General features: G+C 37.3%; 1 protein-coding gene across 1 annotated transcript; it reads left to right on the forward strand.

The window, feature by feature from the left end:
• The first annotated feature begins 11,734 nt into the window (after positions 1–11,734).
• dnajc24 (DnaJ (Hsp40) homolog, subfamily C, member 24) lies at positions 11,735–20,036 on the forward strand. The gene is made up of 5 exons (XM_059335477.1): positions 11,735–11,818; positions 13,901–14,004; positions 15,358–15,493; positions 17,705–17,773; positions 19,653–20,036. The coding sequence occupies exons 2-5, from the start codon at positions 13,903–13,905 to the stop codon at positions 19,868–19,870; spliced, it is 525 nt and encodes a 174-aa protein (XP_059191460.1). The 5' UTR covers positions 11,735–11,818; positions 13,901–13,902; the 3' UTR covers positions 19,871–20,036.
• Positions 20,037–20,375: the final 339 nt, after the last annotated feature.

A 20,375-nucleotide genomic window follows, 5' to 3' on the forward strand; every position in this document is an offset into this window, starting at 1 on the left:
TGTATCACAATACTCACCATATCGCAAAATGCTTAAAAATGCAATAATATCGTATCGTGACTCAAGTATCGGGATAAAATCATATTGCAGGGCCCCTGCTGATTCACACCTCTACTTAACAGCCAGTCAACAGGCCAGCTGGTCACCTAGCTTACATATATGGACTGAAAGCAACTTAGATTGCTGTATGCAGCAGGCTGGGCTGGGCTGGGAATGACAACTCTTTCTGGTGTTTTGTACAAAACTGATAGACTGAATATCATAATTGAAATTTCTCCATGTAATGTCATAGACAATTTCTTAGTTGGGGGATTAAATGTTAACAGTGTGTAATGTTTAAGGATTTTTAAGTCACATGTGTCAACATGGCTATCCGGGACAGGAACTTTTTTTCCATAACATGATATAATATGAGCTTAAATGTAGTATACTTTCAATTATAGATGTTTCAGCTGCTCTCATATCATAGAATGTTGCTAGTTAATAAGGTTGAGGCCTTTCTGCTTTAACTGAACCCTAAAATACATATAAAGCTTAAAGCTCAGCCCAGCATGAAATGGCAAAGGGCCGAAGTGAAGGAATGGTGCAAAGAGCCAGCCACAGAGTTAGATGGTTTTCTCAGGACTCAGGAGGATCGAAATAGAGACCAAATATCATAAATAAACCAAATATTTATTATACATTTCTCACAAATTGATTCTAGATATCCTTATCACAAGCTTTCCCAAGCTTGCTACTTTTTTGTGGTACAAGTTGAAATATACAATGGAAGTAAAACCCATCTAAAATAGTTGGCAGACTTGCTGGCTTTGAAGTGTACCGAAGCTTTATTTAGGAAGCAGCTGCCTGGGAACTTCTGTCCACCAGCTGTGTTTCTCTGGCTCAGATTCACTGCGACACACACATGCACAGACAGCCTCTTGCTGGTTCAGCAGTTTAACTCAGTGAAGTGTTTCAGAGCACAGCAAGATGTGACCCATCATCAATCACACACACACACACACACACACACACAAAGTGACACACACACACACACACACACACACACACACACACACAAACACAAACTGAGTGTGCCACCAGGCCAACAGAGAGAAGCAGGTGGTGGGCAGACAGTCGGTGTGTGTGTGTGTGTGTATGTGTGTGTGTGTGTGTGTGTGTGTGTGTGTGTGTGCGCGTGTGTGTGGAACAGAGCTGTGGTGAGGATGAGATGAGGTCTTTTTCCACTCCAGTGTGTTTACATGCACTAGTAGTTTGCAGTCGGCTGTATTTACAGTATGTGTGGTTCAGTTGGAAGCAAGATGTGTGAAGCACAGGGGGGGCCAACAGTGTAGGTCCTGGTCAGGCTGCACACAGTGTCACTAAAAAAGATTTGTTTTTCCATTACCTTGCAGCCTTTAGATGAGGTACAAAGAGTCATAACACAGAGGATAATTACAGAAAATGACCCATGTTATTATCATGTATTCATTCTTTATCCTTAACCGCTTCTCTGAACTTGGGTCACCGGGGGGCTGGAGCCAAGCTCAGCTGACACTGGGCGAGAGGTGGGTTACACCCTGGACAGGTTGCCAGAGACAGGCAACCACTCATACTCTCATTCACACCTACAGGCAATTTAGAGTCACCAATTTTTACCTAAGCTGCATGTCTTTGGACTGTGGGAGGAAGCCGGAGGACTTGGAGAGAGAAACCCAATGTTAAAATCTAAAGCTTCGCTCAGAGTCTCCAACTTGATGAAGTGGGATAACAAGAGGGGATAATTTAATGTAGGATACAACTAACAGTTAAGAAAACATTTTCAAGCCAAGTCAAATCAAGTCACTTTTATTTATTTAGCCCAAGTACGTCGTCATAGGACAGCATATGCACAAGCCACGTTCTGTGATGTAATTGTCAGCACACAGAACTCTGAATCCAGCTACTTTTGTTTGATATTTGGTGGAACCTTTATATAAAAAATGTTCTTTACTACAATGGCTTTGCACTTTGATCCATGACATAATCTCACCTTTGCTAACTGTGGAAAACCCCTTCAACGTTTCAGTGACACACCTCTCTCGTGGCTCTAGAAATTATGACAGGAGCTAAGCAGGCCATTAGGTGAACATAGAGAGGTGGTTGGAATGAACAAATGGGTCAAGAAAGTGTCACCGAAACTGAACTGAAGACTAATTTTAACCCAAATCTGGATGTTTCCCTAAATCTAACTACTGTTACTCAACCTAACCAAACGTTAACTATAATGCTGTAACACCTTTTAACCAGTGATTTGTTTTGTGGATGATGAAGCAACAGAGTCAGAAGTAGGTGGGTGTAGACAGTCTGTAGGAGGGATTCTGGGTGCTGAAAAATGGAGGGCTGGACAGAGGTACAGCAGTAAGCCTCAGGAATGACAAAGCAGACCTAGTGACCAGGAGAATGATCAAACAACAGGGCCAATGTGCGAAGCAGGTTTCCATAGCAGGGTTTTGTGGCAGGACACTCTAGAGCTTGGCCCAAAGGACAGCAATGAATACAGAAGACCTGAAAAGGATGAAGGCAGTGATGGGACCCCCCTGGACGATGGCCATGGAGACAGAGCCCCACTCAAGGACCACCTTGGGACTTGAGGTTAGGAATGGCAGCCAATAAGTAATGACCTGGCTGTAGGTCAGACCCAAGGAGAGCTGAGATGAGGACTGATGACAGGACAGCTGGGCTGGAGGCCAGCGACAGGACAGCAGGGTTACAGGCCAGCAACAAGACAGGGACCAGAAGACAGTTGAAGCTCAGCCACTGACGACTGCTGCAGGTCAGGAACTGATAATTGCTATGGCTCAGGGGTTGGTGACAGCTGCTGCTCAACAGGAGCAACTTGGACATGACGCAGCTTGAACTTGGACTTGATAGCTCAACACTGAATCAGGATCAGAGTTTACATTAGCCGGCATATGCCTTTTTTCCCCCCGATATCATGTGTAATTGTCCCAAAGATGATCAATGGCCAAAATGTACATCAAAAAAACAAAAAAAGATACATCCATCGTCGGCCCTTGTGAACTCTCAAAGTTGGTCCCTCATACCAAGAGCCAGAGAGAGAGAGAGAGAGATGAGTGTTGGTTAAGAGAGATAGATGGTGAATGGAGAGAGGGAGGGGCGTTAGTGAGAACAAAGCAGTGAATCAGAAGAATCAAAAGTTATTTCCAGATTATTTCACAATTGTTAGGTTATAAAGCACAACAACCACACAACCACACACAACCACACAACCACACTTCGCACTGCCGGATATTATGTGAATACGTGCTTTATCCGCACGTGTCAGTTGGTCAAACGGCTACACCAAAAACATCAGCAAGCTGCCTCCTTTGAAGCACATCAATACACAGGACAATCTGTTTGTCGTCAAATGTCACTGCTCTGTATTACTGAACACTGTCCAAACCTGCTATCATTCAATTTGATTCAATTCAATTCAAAAAAGAACTTCAGAACTCTGAAACTTAACATTCTATAATGGTATCTTAACATCCTAGAGTTGTAAACCTTCCACGATATACTTGTAGTTCAGCACTGGATACTTTTGTACCATTCTAGAACTGTGATTCAACATTCTAGAACTGTGACTGGACATTCTAGAACTCTACCAAACCATTCTAGAACTCTGAAACATAACATTCTTGAACTGTGACTTAACATTCTAGAACTCTACCATACCATTCTAGAACTCTAAACCTTAAAATTCTAGAACTGTGACTTAACATTCTAGAACTGTGACTTAACATTCTATAATGGTATCTGAACATTCTAGAGTTGTCATCCTACCATTATTCTCTTGTAGTTCAGCACTGCAGGATTTTCGACCATTCTAGAACTCTACGTTACCATTCTAGAACTCTGAAACATAACATTCTAGAACTGTGACTTAACATTCTAGAACGTTATCTTAACATTTCAGAAATCTGAAACTTAACGTTCTTGAACTGTGACTTAACATTCTAGAACTCTACCATACCATTCTAGAACTCTACCATACCATTCTAGAACTCTGAAACATAACATTCTTGAACTGTGACTTAACATTCTAGAACTCTACCATACCATTCTAGAACTCTACCATACCATTCTAGAACTCTAAACCTTAACATTCTAGAACTGTGACTTAACATTCTAGAACTCTACCATACCATTCTAGAACTCTAAACCTTAACATTCTAGAACTGTGACTTAACATTCTAGAACTCTACCGTACCATTCTAGAACTCTAAACCTTAACATTCTAGAACTGTGACTTAACATTCTAGAACTCTACCATACCATTCTAGAACTCTAAACCTTAACATTTTAGAACTGTGACTTAACATTCTAGAACTCTACCGTACCATTCTAGAACTCTAAACCTTAACATTCTAGAACTGTGACTTAACATTCTATAATGGTATCTGAACATTCTAGAGTTGTCATCCTACCATTATTCTCTTGTAGTTCAGCACTGAAGAATTTTCGACCATTCTAGATCTCTACGTTACCATTCTAGAACTCTAAGACTTAACATTCTAGAACATAGGACTAAAAGTAATAGTCAGTAGCAATTAATATAAAATGACAACAGAAGTGTCTGTAGTTGCGATTGGATGAAGTCAAGCAGAACCACCACAGCCATCATAGTAATAGTCCAGGCCCAACTGTGCAGTTGGTGTAGAGTGGACATGCTTACTGACGTCTTTTCATGCGTCCCTATCACCACTTTGACATACGATTCGCTAACAACAACCTTTAAATGTATTCTATGTCTATTTAAAACATGTCCGTTAGTTGTTCTATTTGACCAGAAAGAATTAATATAAGTGGCCATATTGGTCATATTGATGGGGTCCCCAACGCTCAAACAGACTGGCTGACAGGGAAGCTGACTGGAGGCCAGCTGGCTGGTAAAGACTGGGGGTTATCTGGCTGGAAATCTGGCTGGAAGATTCAGAAAGGAGTACTGGGAATCAGGTTGGAGCTCTGGTGTGTTTTGTCAGTAGCCGGTTTGTTTTTTGCTGCTGTGAATGCTCAAACGAACTCTGATGGGGACCAAAGAACCAAACTCAACACATTTTGGGTTGACTTTGGGCGGAGAATCAACCTCAGGGCAAGGTAGTAGCAGGCTTGAAAAATGTCTCCTGGACAGACGTGGTCTAAATGAAATAAAGGCTGTTATCGCAATATGGTCAGACAATCACATAACACACCCACAACAACAAAGTCTTCATATGTGGCAGTGGCTGATGGATTCAATCGCACAACAGATCAATGCTGCATAAAAGTGAAAAAACAACATACATTCAAATTGGCAACTTGGCAACTAGCTTCGAAAAAGTGGCAACTCTGGGGGACAAGAAGGGATATATTCTTTCCAATAGATAAAACACAGCAGTAGCAGCATTGTTTCCAATGCTAGGTCCACAGTGTAAAGGCAAAGACCACTAGACTTTATATGTAAAAGAAACCTAAAATTTTCTTTTCTTGGACGTGGGCGTTTAGTGTGTTGTTTGTCTATTAGAGACAATAACAGCAGCAGTGGATTTCGTTAATGAGAGAGCTCTTTATGTAGTTGTTGTTGTTTTTTCAATGTTGATGATTATTAATTTAGTTAACACCTTTCTAATGAACAGCTGTTCTGCATCTGCTTTGTGTGTGTATTATTCCTTCTGTCTATGGAGTCAGAGGAGGAATCTGATGTGTGGGTCAGTGATTATGTCTGACTGACATGTTGTAGCTGCTTGTATTATTCTTCTTGTTTATCATGCTTTTATTGTCTTTTGTAATTGACAACGGCTTCATGATCACAAACAGGTAGACGGGCCTGTGTGTGTGTGTGCGCATCGTCTCTGGCTGGTTGTTCTTTTCTGACTTTAATGAGCCAGAGATTGCTGTTTTCATCGTCTGTGTTGTTTCTTCAGCTCACACATTTATAATGAACAGCTGCGCTATGTCTGAGAGTGCTAGCCAACACACACACACACGCACACGCACGCACACACACACACACACACACACACACACACACACACACACACACACACCAAGTTTGGCTTGGCTTGTGTACCCTGGGACAGTGGTGGGGGCTTTTTGGCCTTAAAGGACCGTTACAGTTCTTTTGTATGTTATACGAAACACTAACTAGCCAAGGTGCTAACTATTTTTCAAACCATAATCAATTGTTTTAGATTTTTTGATGTTATACCTCCATTCACTTCAAAATACGGTTTGAGTGGGCCCTCTCCCCTTCTTTCCATAATACACATGAAGACTGACAACTTAACTTACCTGAGTCTGAACAATGTGTTGGGTTCCATCCATCTCATCCTCCAACCCCACAGCAGGAGCCACTGGACCCAGAGACAAAGAATGAACAAAGAGTGCAGGACTGACATTTGAATTTTGAGCATGGATGATTATTTTTCATCTCAATGGGAGAAGATGGATGCAGTCATTCACAAAGTTGATCAGATTTTAGGTTAATCAGCATCTGCCAAGGAATCCCAAAAAATCACTAAGGAGCTGTGTCCCGTTCTGATATGGGGAAATATATGGAATGTCAAGTTTGAGCCTTTGCCTCTCTGAATTATATATGGAATACAACAAATGGAACTGAACTGTGTCAAAGCCTTTAGCTACTACTTAACCCCTTAGTGATCAGCCCCCATTATTATATTCAGAATTGGGGTGTGTGGGAAATGGACTTTTAGGGGGAGATAGCAGGTCAACAGTAGATGCCACATTAAGGTGTTGAAAACTATATGAAAGCTAAATAAATCTCTAATAAAAAAATAAAAATAAATTAATTAATTAATAAAAACTAAGGTGTGTAAGGGTTTAGAACAATACGTATGAATTCCATTTCTATGCTCAATTATGTCCTAACATCTGGGTTGATGCCACTTGTTTAACATACATGCTGCTGAATTAGACCTTCTTTTATATTGAGAATGGATAAAACAGCTTCTGAATATTACATAAATACACTAAGACCTTCGGTGTAATGCTGTGATTTCGCTTCAAAAACTATGGAGATTTCTGAAAATCAAGCAACATTACTCACACCACATCTCGTACTCTGTTGGGCGTAACAAGATCGGGAGAAGTCGATTGTCCTGGTCACTTGATTTTTAAAATCATGTAAGTCCGGTCCAGGCTGCTTAATCCTCTTTTTTTCTTCAAGAGCAAGCATTAAAAAGGGCTGTTGTTGTAGGTGAAACACAGAGTTTAGTTTAATTTCTACGATTCCACTCTTTTCCCCCCAGTTTTCTTTAGGGTATACAAACTAGCTAGCGAAGGAGAAAAAGAAGGGATTGCTACGTGTAACCTTACGGATTGATCTAACACACAGGGGCTTCAATTAAGGAGGCCACAACAGTCAGTGTGGGTCAAACACATGCCATTTATTTTACAATGGCTAAAACTCTAAAGAACACAGTCAAGAAAAGACAAGAGGACAGACAGTCATATCACGGCTGGGAAACCAACCACCCACTGCCTAGGACACTGGGAGTATACTAAATATTCAAAAGAAATATAAACCCAACACACTTCAAATGAAAACACCACACTAATTCAGTCTGCAACCACAAACCATATCACCATCTAAAGTGAACTCCCAGCATTTCAACCACACTGGTGAATGGAGGTCCCCACCAGCCGCAATACTAGAAACAGAAGAAGACAGAATGTTAAAATCCTAAAACTAAGCAAACTCAAATCTAAAATAATAGAAACAATAAAATCAATATGGCTAAAATATAAAATACTTAACTAAAATAAACGGCAGTCAGTGCTATGCCCAAGAACAAACAAAGCACTGTTAGTTTGTAGGACATATAGTACAAGGTTTAAGTGTTGATATTTTGTATACCTCTGCACTTTAAGACAGTCAGTGTTTCAGTCCTACAAACAAATGACAGACCCACGATTAAAATAATTAAAATACAAATAGTTCAGGGTGCATGCACCCCTACATTACCCTAACAATTAAAATGCTACCCTGATGCTAAAACAATGCTAAAAAAAAACCAAAGTCCACCTTACCACGGAACAGAGAGTCACCAGTCACAGCCATGAGTCCAAACAAAGGATTTCAAGAGAGTGACTCTGATAGTCACACCTGCTGTTAATCAGCCTCTCCTCCAGCTCCTGTCTGCTTTAATTGGTCTCTGCTCTCTGCTGCTTCCTAGTGACCTACTGCTACATACGCATGCAGAGTTATATTAATAGGTGAATGTGAGCCGGAAAGACAGCTTGAGAATGTTGTCCAATAACAAACATAAAAACTATACCAAATGGTGCCAATAAAAGTGGGAGTGTCAGGGGGGGACGCAAATTAACCAATTAAAGAGCAGCCTCAGGTTACCTGGTTTTTAAAAGTTGAAAGATTCACATATGGCTGGCACCAAACATGTGTAAGGACATTTTCACACGCAAAGCACTTTAAATGTTACAGCAAATCACATGTAAAAAGCGTAAAGTCTGCACGTCGCCTTTTTTTTAGAAGAGCACATTTCACCTTAGCATAACTCCAACCAGTAGCATGCAATGTTGAATTTGCCTTCTGAGCCCTATTGGTATGGCTGCACTGAAGCATTAAAATCTTACCTGCATCTACAAATTGGCACTAACATCAAAAGAACACAGCGCAATTTCTGAGGAAAAACATTTCTCATTGACCAACCCATCATGTGAAAGCATCCTTGATTACATTTAATTTATAATGCTGAAAAAATAATATATATATATATATATATTGGTTTGCTGCCAAACCCTGTTTAATTAAAATGTTTCTATACTTTGAATCTTATTATTTTCTGACCTAAACTACCAAACAATTCTCTCTCTGGCATAGCTGCTAGCAAAGTCAGTGGCACACCTGGCGCTGCTAAGTCTGAAAGAGGCTCTCCCTTTCCCAAGACGCCGCTAACAGAAGGAATATGCAACCCAAGGGGAAAACGTTGCTAAAGCCTAAGAGAAACATCTCTGAACGATGTGCATTGTGGCAGCAACATTTCTATTCATACCTCTTGGAAGTCATCCGAAGCTGACCCAGAATCTGAAAGTGAGTTGATTCAAGTATCACAATTTGCTTTTGCTTGCTATTTGCAGTGCAAGTAGCAGAATTTAAAGTCAGTGATTGAACCGACCTTAAAGTTGTGTTTTAATGTGGTTTTAAGTGTTGATCATTTTGTAAAGTCTGGACTGCTTTACTACACTAATATTATCTCCTTCTTATATACAGTCATTGAAAAACCACCCTTATTTTCTCCTTGCTTACTTGTTCATTTTAGTGTCTGGTACAACTGAAGGTACATTTGTTTGGACAAATATAATGATAACAACAAAAATAACTCATAAGAGTTTAATTTAAGAGCTGATATCTAGATATTTTCCATGGTTTTCTTGATAATGATTTTGTTTTTTTAGAAAACCATGGAAAATGGCTAGAAAGAAAGAAATTCTCCAAGAAATTGTAAAAACACTGGGCTAATATTTTTTCAATGACTGTATGTAAATGTGATAGGACAAAAACATTAGGAATATCTTTATTGATAATAACACAATAATGTAATACAAAACTGACAGCAAAAAGCTTCACATAGACAGGGATTATTATGTATGAGACTGTATAGCACTTTATATGGAACTACATTTCTTCACTTTGACGGTGAATATTTTGTCACTTGACTAATTGACCCTTAATTCACCCAAAATGAAGAAATGATTAACTGCACTACAGTGTCAGTCACTTTGTGTCCCTGCTTCCCTTCTCCCCCTCTATGGTCTTGTTAAAGAGCCAGAAATGAGTGACAGACAGGAAGTCAGATCGTAAAGGTGCTATTGTGTCACCTCATCTCTTCTGTTCCCATTTCAATTAACAGATTGCTACTAGTCTGTATTTTCAGGGCAGATTTCCCAGCAGGTGGGATCGTGCTGCTCTTTCCTGGCTGCAGATTAGGAGGTTTGGCTTTTTAACTAGTAATTTCAAATAGTTTGAATACATTCTAATTACAATACACTTATCACTGTAGCGTGTATGTCTGTATCTGTATAGTATGCTTTATATTTTTGGCATCAGTTAATGCTCAATACAATTCAGAGCATATTTAGATGTGCAAGGTATTAAAAGCCAGAGAAAAAAAATATTTTTGTAACTATAAATAACTTGTATGTCATTTTATCTATTATGTAGCCTATGTATTATATCTATCTATCTATATTATCTATAATAATGTTTTTTTATGCCTGCAGCGGTTGAATGTAAGTAAGTACATTTACTCAAGTACTGTACTTAAGTACAATTTTGAGGTACGTGTACTTTACTTAGTATTTCTATGTTATGTAACTTTTACTTCTACTCCACTACATTTTGAGGCAAATATTGCACTTTTTACTCCACTACATTTACCTGACAGCTGATTTAGCATAAAAAAACATGATTAAATTAAAATAATTTTGAACATTTAAAAAAAATTAAACCTCATAACAATATATTTAGTAATTAAATGAGCCCAAAACTTCCAAAATTAAAATGCTGTTTACATAAATCAGCATCAATAATAGTAATCCAATATTATGTTTAGAACATGTATAATATTGAGTCTATTCTGCATAACAAGTACTTTTCCTTTTGAGCCTTTAAGTACATTTTGATGCTGATTCTTCTGTACTTTTACTTCAGTAAGTTTTGAATGCAGGACTTTTACTTGTAGTGGAGTAATTTCATAGTGTGGTATTAGTACTTGTACTTAGGTAAATGGTTTGAATTCTTTTTACACCACTGAATGCATGTCATAAAGTCTTTATTTGGCCACATTGAAGATTGTGGGGTCATTGGTGTTCCAGCCAGCACTCGTCATGGCTTTGTTTGTCTGTCTCGACAATCAGCTATTAAGACTGACATTGTTTTGAGGGGCTCCATAGAATATAAATAAGCATTTTATTGCTTTTCACCCCGTCTTCCACAGAGCTGTAGTGTTGACGCTTTCATTTAGTTAAACTGTTAAAATAATACCCTAAGTAATTTTTGGTCAAAATTGTTTTTTTTCCCCCTAAATCATCTCCTCATGACGCCGGCCACCTATGGTAAAATTGCCTACATCCTCAGTTGATCAGATCATGTGATTTTACCTCTTTAAGATAATGGCCTATGACAAGTCTGTGACTTAAGCAGATTTATTATGCCTAAGTCAAAATAAAATGTAACTTTGGCAATTTTTTTAACATGCCTTTGTGACTTAAGCAAGATATGGTAACACTTTATTTTGAAGGTGTCTACATAAGAGAGACATGAGCGTGTCATAAACATCACATGGGATGTGTCATGAACATTAATGACACTTTGAAGTAACATTAATGCTCATGATACTGTCATGTTTCTGACAGGCTTGTGTGACTCTTATGTAGACACCTTCAAAATAAAGTGTTACCATATCTTGCTTAAGTCACAAAGGCATGTTCAAAAATTGCCCAAGTAATTTATTTATCATAAGTTACATAATTTACACACAGTGTTATTACTATGCCAATAGCTATCCTTTGTTACATCCTTTTTGAGTGAAATGATCAATAAATGTCATATGTTACACTTTTGGTGAAGTTTTTTGTTTTTCCTGCAATACTTGGAAAAAATGAGTTAGGCGATTATTTTAACAGGGTGACGACTTGAAAAAAAGAAAAAGAAACCAGACCGGAAGTCAGCCGGCGGAACTCAGGATGACGAAAAAGAAACAGCCTTTTTTTCAGGGGGGACTCATAACATCGTTGGACACTATGTCGCCTCTCAGGTGACTGCCTTGTTTTTAAGGTATGTTTATTTCTACACACAAATAAGACAAACATATAAATTACTTAACGAAATGTGTCGGTTTAATATGCTTTTCGCCTACATTTCCGGCATCGTTGAACGTTTGTTTAGCTCGGAGTTCACACCGACCACTAACCAGCATGTACTGTGATGAAAGTTAACCTACTAAACATCATTATAACCTTCCAGATTTTATTTTGTTGCGCTTTGTTATGTGTCCGCTACATAACACACTGTCGACATTGTGCCAATATGGGCAAAGCCGTAGCTTAGTAGTCTATGTAGCACGCTGCTCTCCACACACACATCAGATAGATAGATAGATAGATAGATAGATAGATAGATAGGTAGATACTTTATTTCATTCTAGAGGGAAATTCAAGCATCCACTCGCAGCATTTAAACTACTGATGGAAAAAAAAATTCAGATCTCTCAGTTAAGTAAAAGTACTAATACCACACTATGAAATTACTCCACTACAAGTAAAAGTCCTGCATTCAAAACTTACTGAAGTAAAAGTACAAAAGTATCATCATCAAAATGTCCCTCTGGAGTCCACAAAAGTGCCGGTGTTGTGCCGTATTAAGCACCCCTGCCGTGAAAAGCACCCCCTCAGATCTCTTAATATAACACAGATCTCTTATTCACGAGTAAATGTCAAAAAGGACTAAATGCTCATGTTTAATTTACTACAAATGACAACGTACACACAATGACAAAAATTATATTCTCATTCCATGTCACGTTCTGTTTAGCGTCCAGTTTTGTGTTAATGATTCATGTTTAAATGCGCTCATGGATTCCACAATAGTCATACTTTCCCACAATCACAGTCACAGATAACAAAAATCGGGCAAATGGTTATTGATGTCATTAATTAATAGCCTGCTTACTGTGTTGTCTTCCATAATATTTGTAAATATATATAATATAAACTCCTAAGTATGTGTTTGTGTGAGTGTATATATATATATATATATATGTATATTGAAGTGTCAGTGTGTTGTTTTTTTTCTTGGTCTACTTATCATTGAATATAAACTCCTAAGTATGTGTTTATGTGAGTGTGTGTGTGTATATATATATATATATATATATATATATATATATATATACGAAGGGGTGCTTTTCACGGCAGGGGTGCTTAATACGGCACAACACTGGCTTGAAGTTACATGGCAGTTTGGGTTTGATGATGATAGGTCAAGTAAAGCCAGAGATAAGGTCAAATCTATTTAGTAGAAATATATAACAAGATGATATTCTCATTTTACAGTTTATGCGTTACATCTGCAACCTGTTTTCACATTTGTAACATTTAAAATTCCTGATTGAGCAAGATAGTTTTGAAAGTAAATAGAAAAACATTATTTTTTTTGTTTCTGTTGGGTTAAAAAATGTTGATCCAGTGAGTGAAATAATAATTATTATTTCGCCTGTGGTCTGGGAGGTAAGATCATCTTGCCCATGATCAAACACAGGATCAAAAGGAAAAGTACTTGCAGAATGACTCTACACAGATTGTTTTATATGTTACAAATATAGGATTATTTCTATTGATGCATTTATGTAAGCAGTGTTTGGATTTTGTAAAGACGGGCTCATTTTACTTACTTAATAAACTGCTATGTGTTTTAATTTATAAAAATGTATGAATGTAACTAAAGCTGTCAGATAAATGTAGTTGGGTAAAAAGTACAATATTTGCATCACAATAAAGTACTTTACTTTCAAGTAAGTACTTTCGAGTAAATGTACTTAGTTACATTCCACCACTGCTGAAGAGGCAGTAAATCACCATCTGATGCTTGATTTGTCAACAAGATTTGTAGTTGTCATTTACTATAATTTGCAGTTCTGTTCATCAAAATAAATTCATGTTTTAATAAGTTGCACACAGGGCATGTTCTGTGGCTTTTCCCGCTTTGTACCTAATATCTGACCTTGCAAAACAAGACCTTAACTGACACTTTCTAATTTAATTAGTGAAGTTTTAGATATGCATTGTATGCAGCAATGAATTCCCTAGTGCTTCAGTCAGATTAGTGTTACTGATGTGTCAATCTGTTGTGTTGGATCAGGGATGTGTGAAGCTGCAGAGAAGGACCTGTATGCTATCCTGGGAGCCAGGCCCTCAGACTCAGTCCAGCAGCTCAGACACAGGTACCAGCAGCTGGCCTTGCAGGTAAACACACTGCTGTCTAAATCCGCACGAAACAACACACAACCACTAGCACCATACGGTGTATGAGAATGTCCCTCTGTATATCCGTCTCTAGGGCTAGGCTAGATGAAAAGCATTGATATTCCGTGTTTTTGTTAATTCAAGAAACAGCAGCTCCTGGTAGAGAAAAAATGTATTATAATAATTTTTGAACTCCAGGATGGGCAACTGGAGGCCCGGGGGCCACATACAGCTCAGTCCAGCTACATGCATTTGAGCATGAAATCTTATAAGTGCAGTGTAAAAATGCACAAAATTACTTCTTGCAATTAATGTTGGTCTGCTGTTCTTGCACTGAAAAAAAAGATATGGCAGTAAGTGGTTATTTTTTTTTGCTTCAAACCTTTTGTATTCCTATTCATACTGTTATACATGCAATTGAGCATGGAATATGTTAAGTTACTGCACTGTAAACATATTTTAAATTGCAGTTTCATCATATCTGGTTAAGTGCACGGTCCTATATGTGGCCCTGTGGTAGTGTCGATGAAAATTTGTGGCCCCCTCCAGCATTTAAGTTGCCCATCCCTGGTTTAACTGATGTCAAAGTTAACCATTTTTTCTATCTTAATACAATACACACAAGCCTGTGTGTGTTGAGGAAGTTATGGGTCATTCCTGTTCTTACTGGCTGTTAAGAGATCCTTTCTTAGTACAACTACATTGTAGAAGTTGTGTGTGTGTGTTGAACAGTGGTGACAGTAGTATTTAGATCCCTTACTTCAGTAAAAGTACTAATACCACACTGTGAAATTACTCCACTACAAGTTAAAGTCCTGCATTGAAAACTTACTGAAGTAAAAGTACAAGAGCATCAAAATGTACTTAAAGTATCAATAGTAAGAAGTACTCATAATGAAGAATGGAGCTATTGTTATACATATTCTAAATATAATATTGGATAATTATCGTTGATGCAGAGGTATTTTGTAAGGTAGGGCTCAGTTTAATTGCTAAATATACTGTTATGAGGTTAAATTTTTTTTTAAATGTTCCAAATCACTATAAATTTATCATGTTTTTATGTTAAATCTCGACCTGAAAAATTAACTAAAGCTGTCAGGTAAATGTAGTGGAGTAAAAAGTACAATATTTGCCTCAAAATGTAGTGAAGTATAAGTATAAAGTTACATAAAATGGAAATACTCAAGTAAAGTACAAGTACCTCAAAATTGTACTTACGTACAGTGCTTGAATAAATGTACTTAGTTACATTTCACAACTGGTGTTGAAATAGATTCTGAAGTACTGCTGAAGAAGATAATATTTATGAATAGTCTAACAAATCAATGCGTGTGTGTTTGTTACACACAGTACCACCCGGACCGTCTTGGAGGTGAAAGTTCGTCAGAAGCCGAGTTGGGTATGAAGAAGTTTCTAGAAGTTGATGCTGCCTGGAGGATCCTCAGTGACCAGAACACCAGGAGACAGTATGACCTGCAGAGGAGAGGTACAGCTTCACATTTCACTTTATAATTCGACTTCTTTCATTGACATGTCCGTTGTTTTGTTTCTAAGACATGAAAACCTTTAGTTATTATTATTTGTGTTGATATGATTCAGTCTCTACTTAAGATTTGTAACCTTGTCCACAGTTGACCTTAAGAGTGTAAAAGAGCGGAGGAGCTAATAACACTGGGCAACTAATTGACTCTATAACTCACCTAATTTCAGCCACATTAATATGCTCGATTTATTTGATTTATTTCTTCATATAAGCTGCCACCAACACCTATAATGCACCTTTCTATGTGTTTCTGTGTGGGTTCATTCCAGTGGTGGAATGTAACTTAGTTCATTTACTCAAGTACTATACTTTAGTACAATTTTGAGGTACTCTATCAATCTATCTCTCTAAATCTATTAGCACCATGTGAGTCAGGATATCGTGTCTGGAAAATGTAGGAAAAAACGCTGCAAAGTTAGGCTTTTTTATGTTTCATTAAAAAGAATTCAGAGCATCGTGTGTGTGTCGGGAAGTTGTAGAAATAACGCTGCAAAGTTTGGATTTTTTTTGTGCTTCATTCAAAAGAATTCAGAGCAGTGAAGCTTAAAGTTGAGGAAAGTTTGATAAAAATGCTGCAGTTGTTGTCGTCCATACATGTTTGATATCAGTTCAGTTCAGTTTGACTGAATACTTTGTTGGTCAGTCTGTGGGTTTGACTCTCATTGTGGAGAAATAAAAAGACTGAAGTGAGATGAATAGACTGAGAATTTTCTCTTATTTGACAAAACAATTCTTGATTGAATTTAATTTTGTGGACACAAAATGCAGTGAAACAGTTAAATTGCAATATATTTTATAGCAATACTCAATCACAAAATGATTAAAATCGCAATAATATCGTATTGTGACTCAAGTATCGGGATAAAATCGTGTCCTGGGGCCCCTGCTGATTCACACCTCTACCTATAGGTATTGTCCCTATCAGTTTAAAAAAAATGATTTCTCACACAGTGTAACACTAATTAAAACCCAAGGAAAAGTTTAGCACTAATTATTCATGGTTCAAAGTCATTATCACTGTCAAGCTGTACAACTTGATAATGACTGTTTCCTCAAGAGTGAACTGTTAAAAATAAGAGTGTGTGAAATCCATCTGTTCACCCACATATCCCTTCTTTTTATCATCAGTCTATCTGTCAGTCCATCCATTTATCCGTCCTTCCATCACTTTTCATTCATCTGTCCATGATGGTTGAGATTCTATACTGTATTTTCTTCAGAAAATGGGCATTGTTGCAACCATGACCTCATTTCCCAAAACAATTTTAATTCTAAGATTGTAAAATCCATGAAACTTTTAGAGCTTTAGAGACATTTCCCAAAAGCTTTGAAAGTGAAGACACTGTCAGATAGGAGATGCTCATTATGAATGAGTAGTGTATAAATTAGAAAATGAGAAAATAAAATTAAACTAACGCAAATTAATTAAAAATTAAAATAAGATTTGCACGTATCCACCATTTGTCCCTTTTCTTTTTAATTATTGTGCACATATCTGTAGCTGGTGTAATACAGAAATGATGACAGAATGGCGTTCACTATAGACAGCGGTTGAAAGTAACTAAGTACATTTACTCAGGTGCTGTACTTAAGTACAATTTTTAAGTACTTGTACTTTACTTGAGTATTTATATGTTATGTAACTTTATACTTCTACTCCACTACATAAAAGGCAAATATTGTACTTTTTACTCCACTACATTTAGCTGACAGCTGAAGTTACTTTTCAGGTCGAGATTTAGCATAAAAAACATGATTAATTTATAGTGATTTGGAACATAAAAAAAAAATGAAACCTCATAACAGTATATTAAGCAATTAAAATGAGCCCTACCGTACAAAATTAAAATGCTACTTACATATATCAGCATCAATAATAATAATCCAATAATATATTTGGAATATATAAAACAATCTGAGTGGGTCCATTCTGCATAACGAGTACTTTTACTTTTGATACTTTAAGGACATTTTGATGCTGATACTTTTGTACTTTTACTTCAGTATGTTTTGAATGCAGGACTTTTACTTGTAGTGGAGTAATTTCACAGTGTGGTATTAGTACTTTTACTGAAGTAAGAGATCTGAATACTTTTTACACCACTGAATACTACTAAACTATACTTAAATAATTACGCATTTTTGCTCCTTCAGCACAGGAACTGAAACAGGATTGGCCAGTGGATTCCACAGTGTATTTGGAGGACATGACCTGGGACCAGGGTAACTACACACCATGTACACTAAAACACACACACACACTTCTAATTTCAAGTCATTAAATATTCTGCAACTTAATATTTATACACGGTAGCTCAAAAAGTTGGAATAAATTGTTCCAATAAATAAATAAATAATTCCAACTTCATGGATTGGGTTTTCATTTTCACTGTGATATGTTTGGTAGAGATTAATGAGATTTTGAGAAGATATACACTTAATCTGTCAATAATAAATCACACTGTCACAATCATTTCATGGAAAGAGGTAAAATATATTTAATTCCAACTTAATGAGCAACCAAATATATTTTTGCTAAAGGCAACAACGTGGTGCCAGTGGTGTTTATGGTTGATAAATTCAGGCATGAATGTCTGCCATGTGTAAAGGTACACCATGACAATGATGTGAAAGAATCACATAAAATCCAGTAATGCTGTCCACGGCAGTCTTGCACATTAATTTGCGGGTGATGTTCTAATACAACCAGACATTTTAAAGGAATAGCTGAATATTAACCAAGAAGATGGTATGACTAGAGGTGGGGGGGAAAAAGTGCAGTTGTTGTCGTCCATACATGTTTGATATCAGTTCAGTTCAGTTTGACTGAATACTTTGTTGGTCAGTCTGTGGGTTTGACTCTCATTGTGGAGAAATAAAAAGACTGAAGTGAGATGAATAGACTGAGAATTTTCTCTTATTTGACAAAACAATTCTTGATTGAATTACAGTTAAACAGTTAATTGCATCGCAAAATGCTTAAAATCACAATAATATCATATCGTGACTCAAGTATCAGGATCAATGGGGCCACTGGGGATTCCATACTGATTGCACAGTGTGATGGTTATAGAATAACACCAGCAGTGTTTAGATTGGGTCCCTATAGGCCTTGCCTTCCTTATGCAGTTCTGATCCCCTGGGAACATTTACAGCACAGAACAGGACGAGGATAGCACTTGACTTGTGAGTAGGCAATAAAATAATAACACAAAGGCTCTCTAGTCCGAACCAAGTCTGCAAACATTATCAACTGCAGTTCATTAGAGCTTCACTCCTTCAGTTTTCACCTTTCACAATAAAAGTCCTAGACATACACTAACACTAAGAGCTAACTTAAAAAAAAATAGGTTACAGTAGCAAAAGGAAAGATCCCGTTGATGAGAGGAGGCAATGCAGGTGAAGACGGTGAGTGGAAAAATTCTTTCTACTAAACTAAACCAAGAAATAACAACACCTGTCTACTCATTTATACTATTTATACTACCAGGTGTTTTAATATGCCTTTATCAGAGCACTGAGATTCTAGTTCAAATTGTGATTCTTACAGTTGTTTCTTGCTTTGGACAGTCATGTTAGCCAGGGTGCTAACAATAGCCATGTTGCTAATGATTGTTGGGAACAACCTCCATTTAAGACACAAAACCTTTTTTATTTTATTTTTATTTTGATGAAGTACTATGAAACTGATATTGATGAAATTCTGAAACTGCTATTTTTTAAATTTTCTATTTTTTTTTTATTTCTGTTGTTCTGATGTACTTCCTAGTACCTAATATGATGACCCACAGAAATTAATAAAATAAAATTATAAAAAAAAAAGAGCCAAAACCTAAGTCCTACATTTTTTAAACAAAAGGTGTAGTTCCACTTCCCATTGGATGAGACCCTGTGGTCAATGAACCTCACAGCGCCTTTCAACTGTGACATCACATTGCTACAGGAGGTGTCCCACCTTTAATGAAATGTTTTCACTGTTTTATATATATCTCGAGTTACTGTATTTCACTTTTTAATTGATGTCAAATGTGATGGACATAATATCTGTCATACTGTTATAAAAGCAGTTTTATATCTAAAATGTGACTATGTGTTGTTTCAGATGAGTGTGTGTATACATACGACTGTCGCTGCGGGGGAGGATTTAACGTGTCAGAGGAGGAAGTGGAAGAGGAGACACAGAGGAGACAGCAGGAGGATGAAGAGGAGGAAACAGCAGAAGAAGAGACCAGAGGAGTGGTCGTCTGCTGTGATACATGCTCCCTCAGTGTGTGCGTCACGTGGTCGTTACATAAAAAGACTCAAATTTTAAAATGCTAAAGGAAATAACTTGAAAACCTTTCAATTCTGACACAGACATTACCCCTCTGAACTGGACATTGTGAGAATATCTAAACATCACAGACTTTGTGTTCACCATCTTCATCATTTAGAGGCCCAGGAAGCAAAGCATCAAAGTACCAATAAAACGACATATGGGACAGTTTGTATTGGGGATTGTGATGTATGTGAAATTGAATATAAAAATATAAAATTTAGAATTGAATAATACAGCTTTCCTTCAAAATATCTATATCTAATCTATGTGTCATATTATTCCCACAAAATATGCAACAGATTTTTCTTTAATTTAGCTTTTAACACCAGTCCTCTGGAAGTGACTCCTTGTTTTACTCCGTTCTGTATGGTGGTTATCAGGGAGGTAATGTGATGTGGTCTATTCCCTGGAGAGTCTACCTGTGAGGTTTTACTAAGGCAGGGTGAGGAACTTGTGCACTCTGGGGTCCTCACTACATGTCTGAACCTGCCTGACAGGCATAATGCT

The sequence above is a fragment of the Centropristis striata genome, chromosome 6 (assembly GCF_030273125.1).
Source record: "Centropristis striata isolate RG_2023a ecotype Rhode Island chromosome 6, C.striata_1.0, whole genome shotgun sequence".
NCBI classification, from domain to species: Eukaryota; Metazoa; Chordata; class Actinopteri; order Perciformes; family Serranidae; genus Centropristis; species Centropristis striata.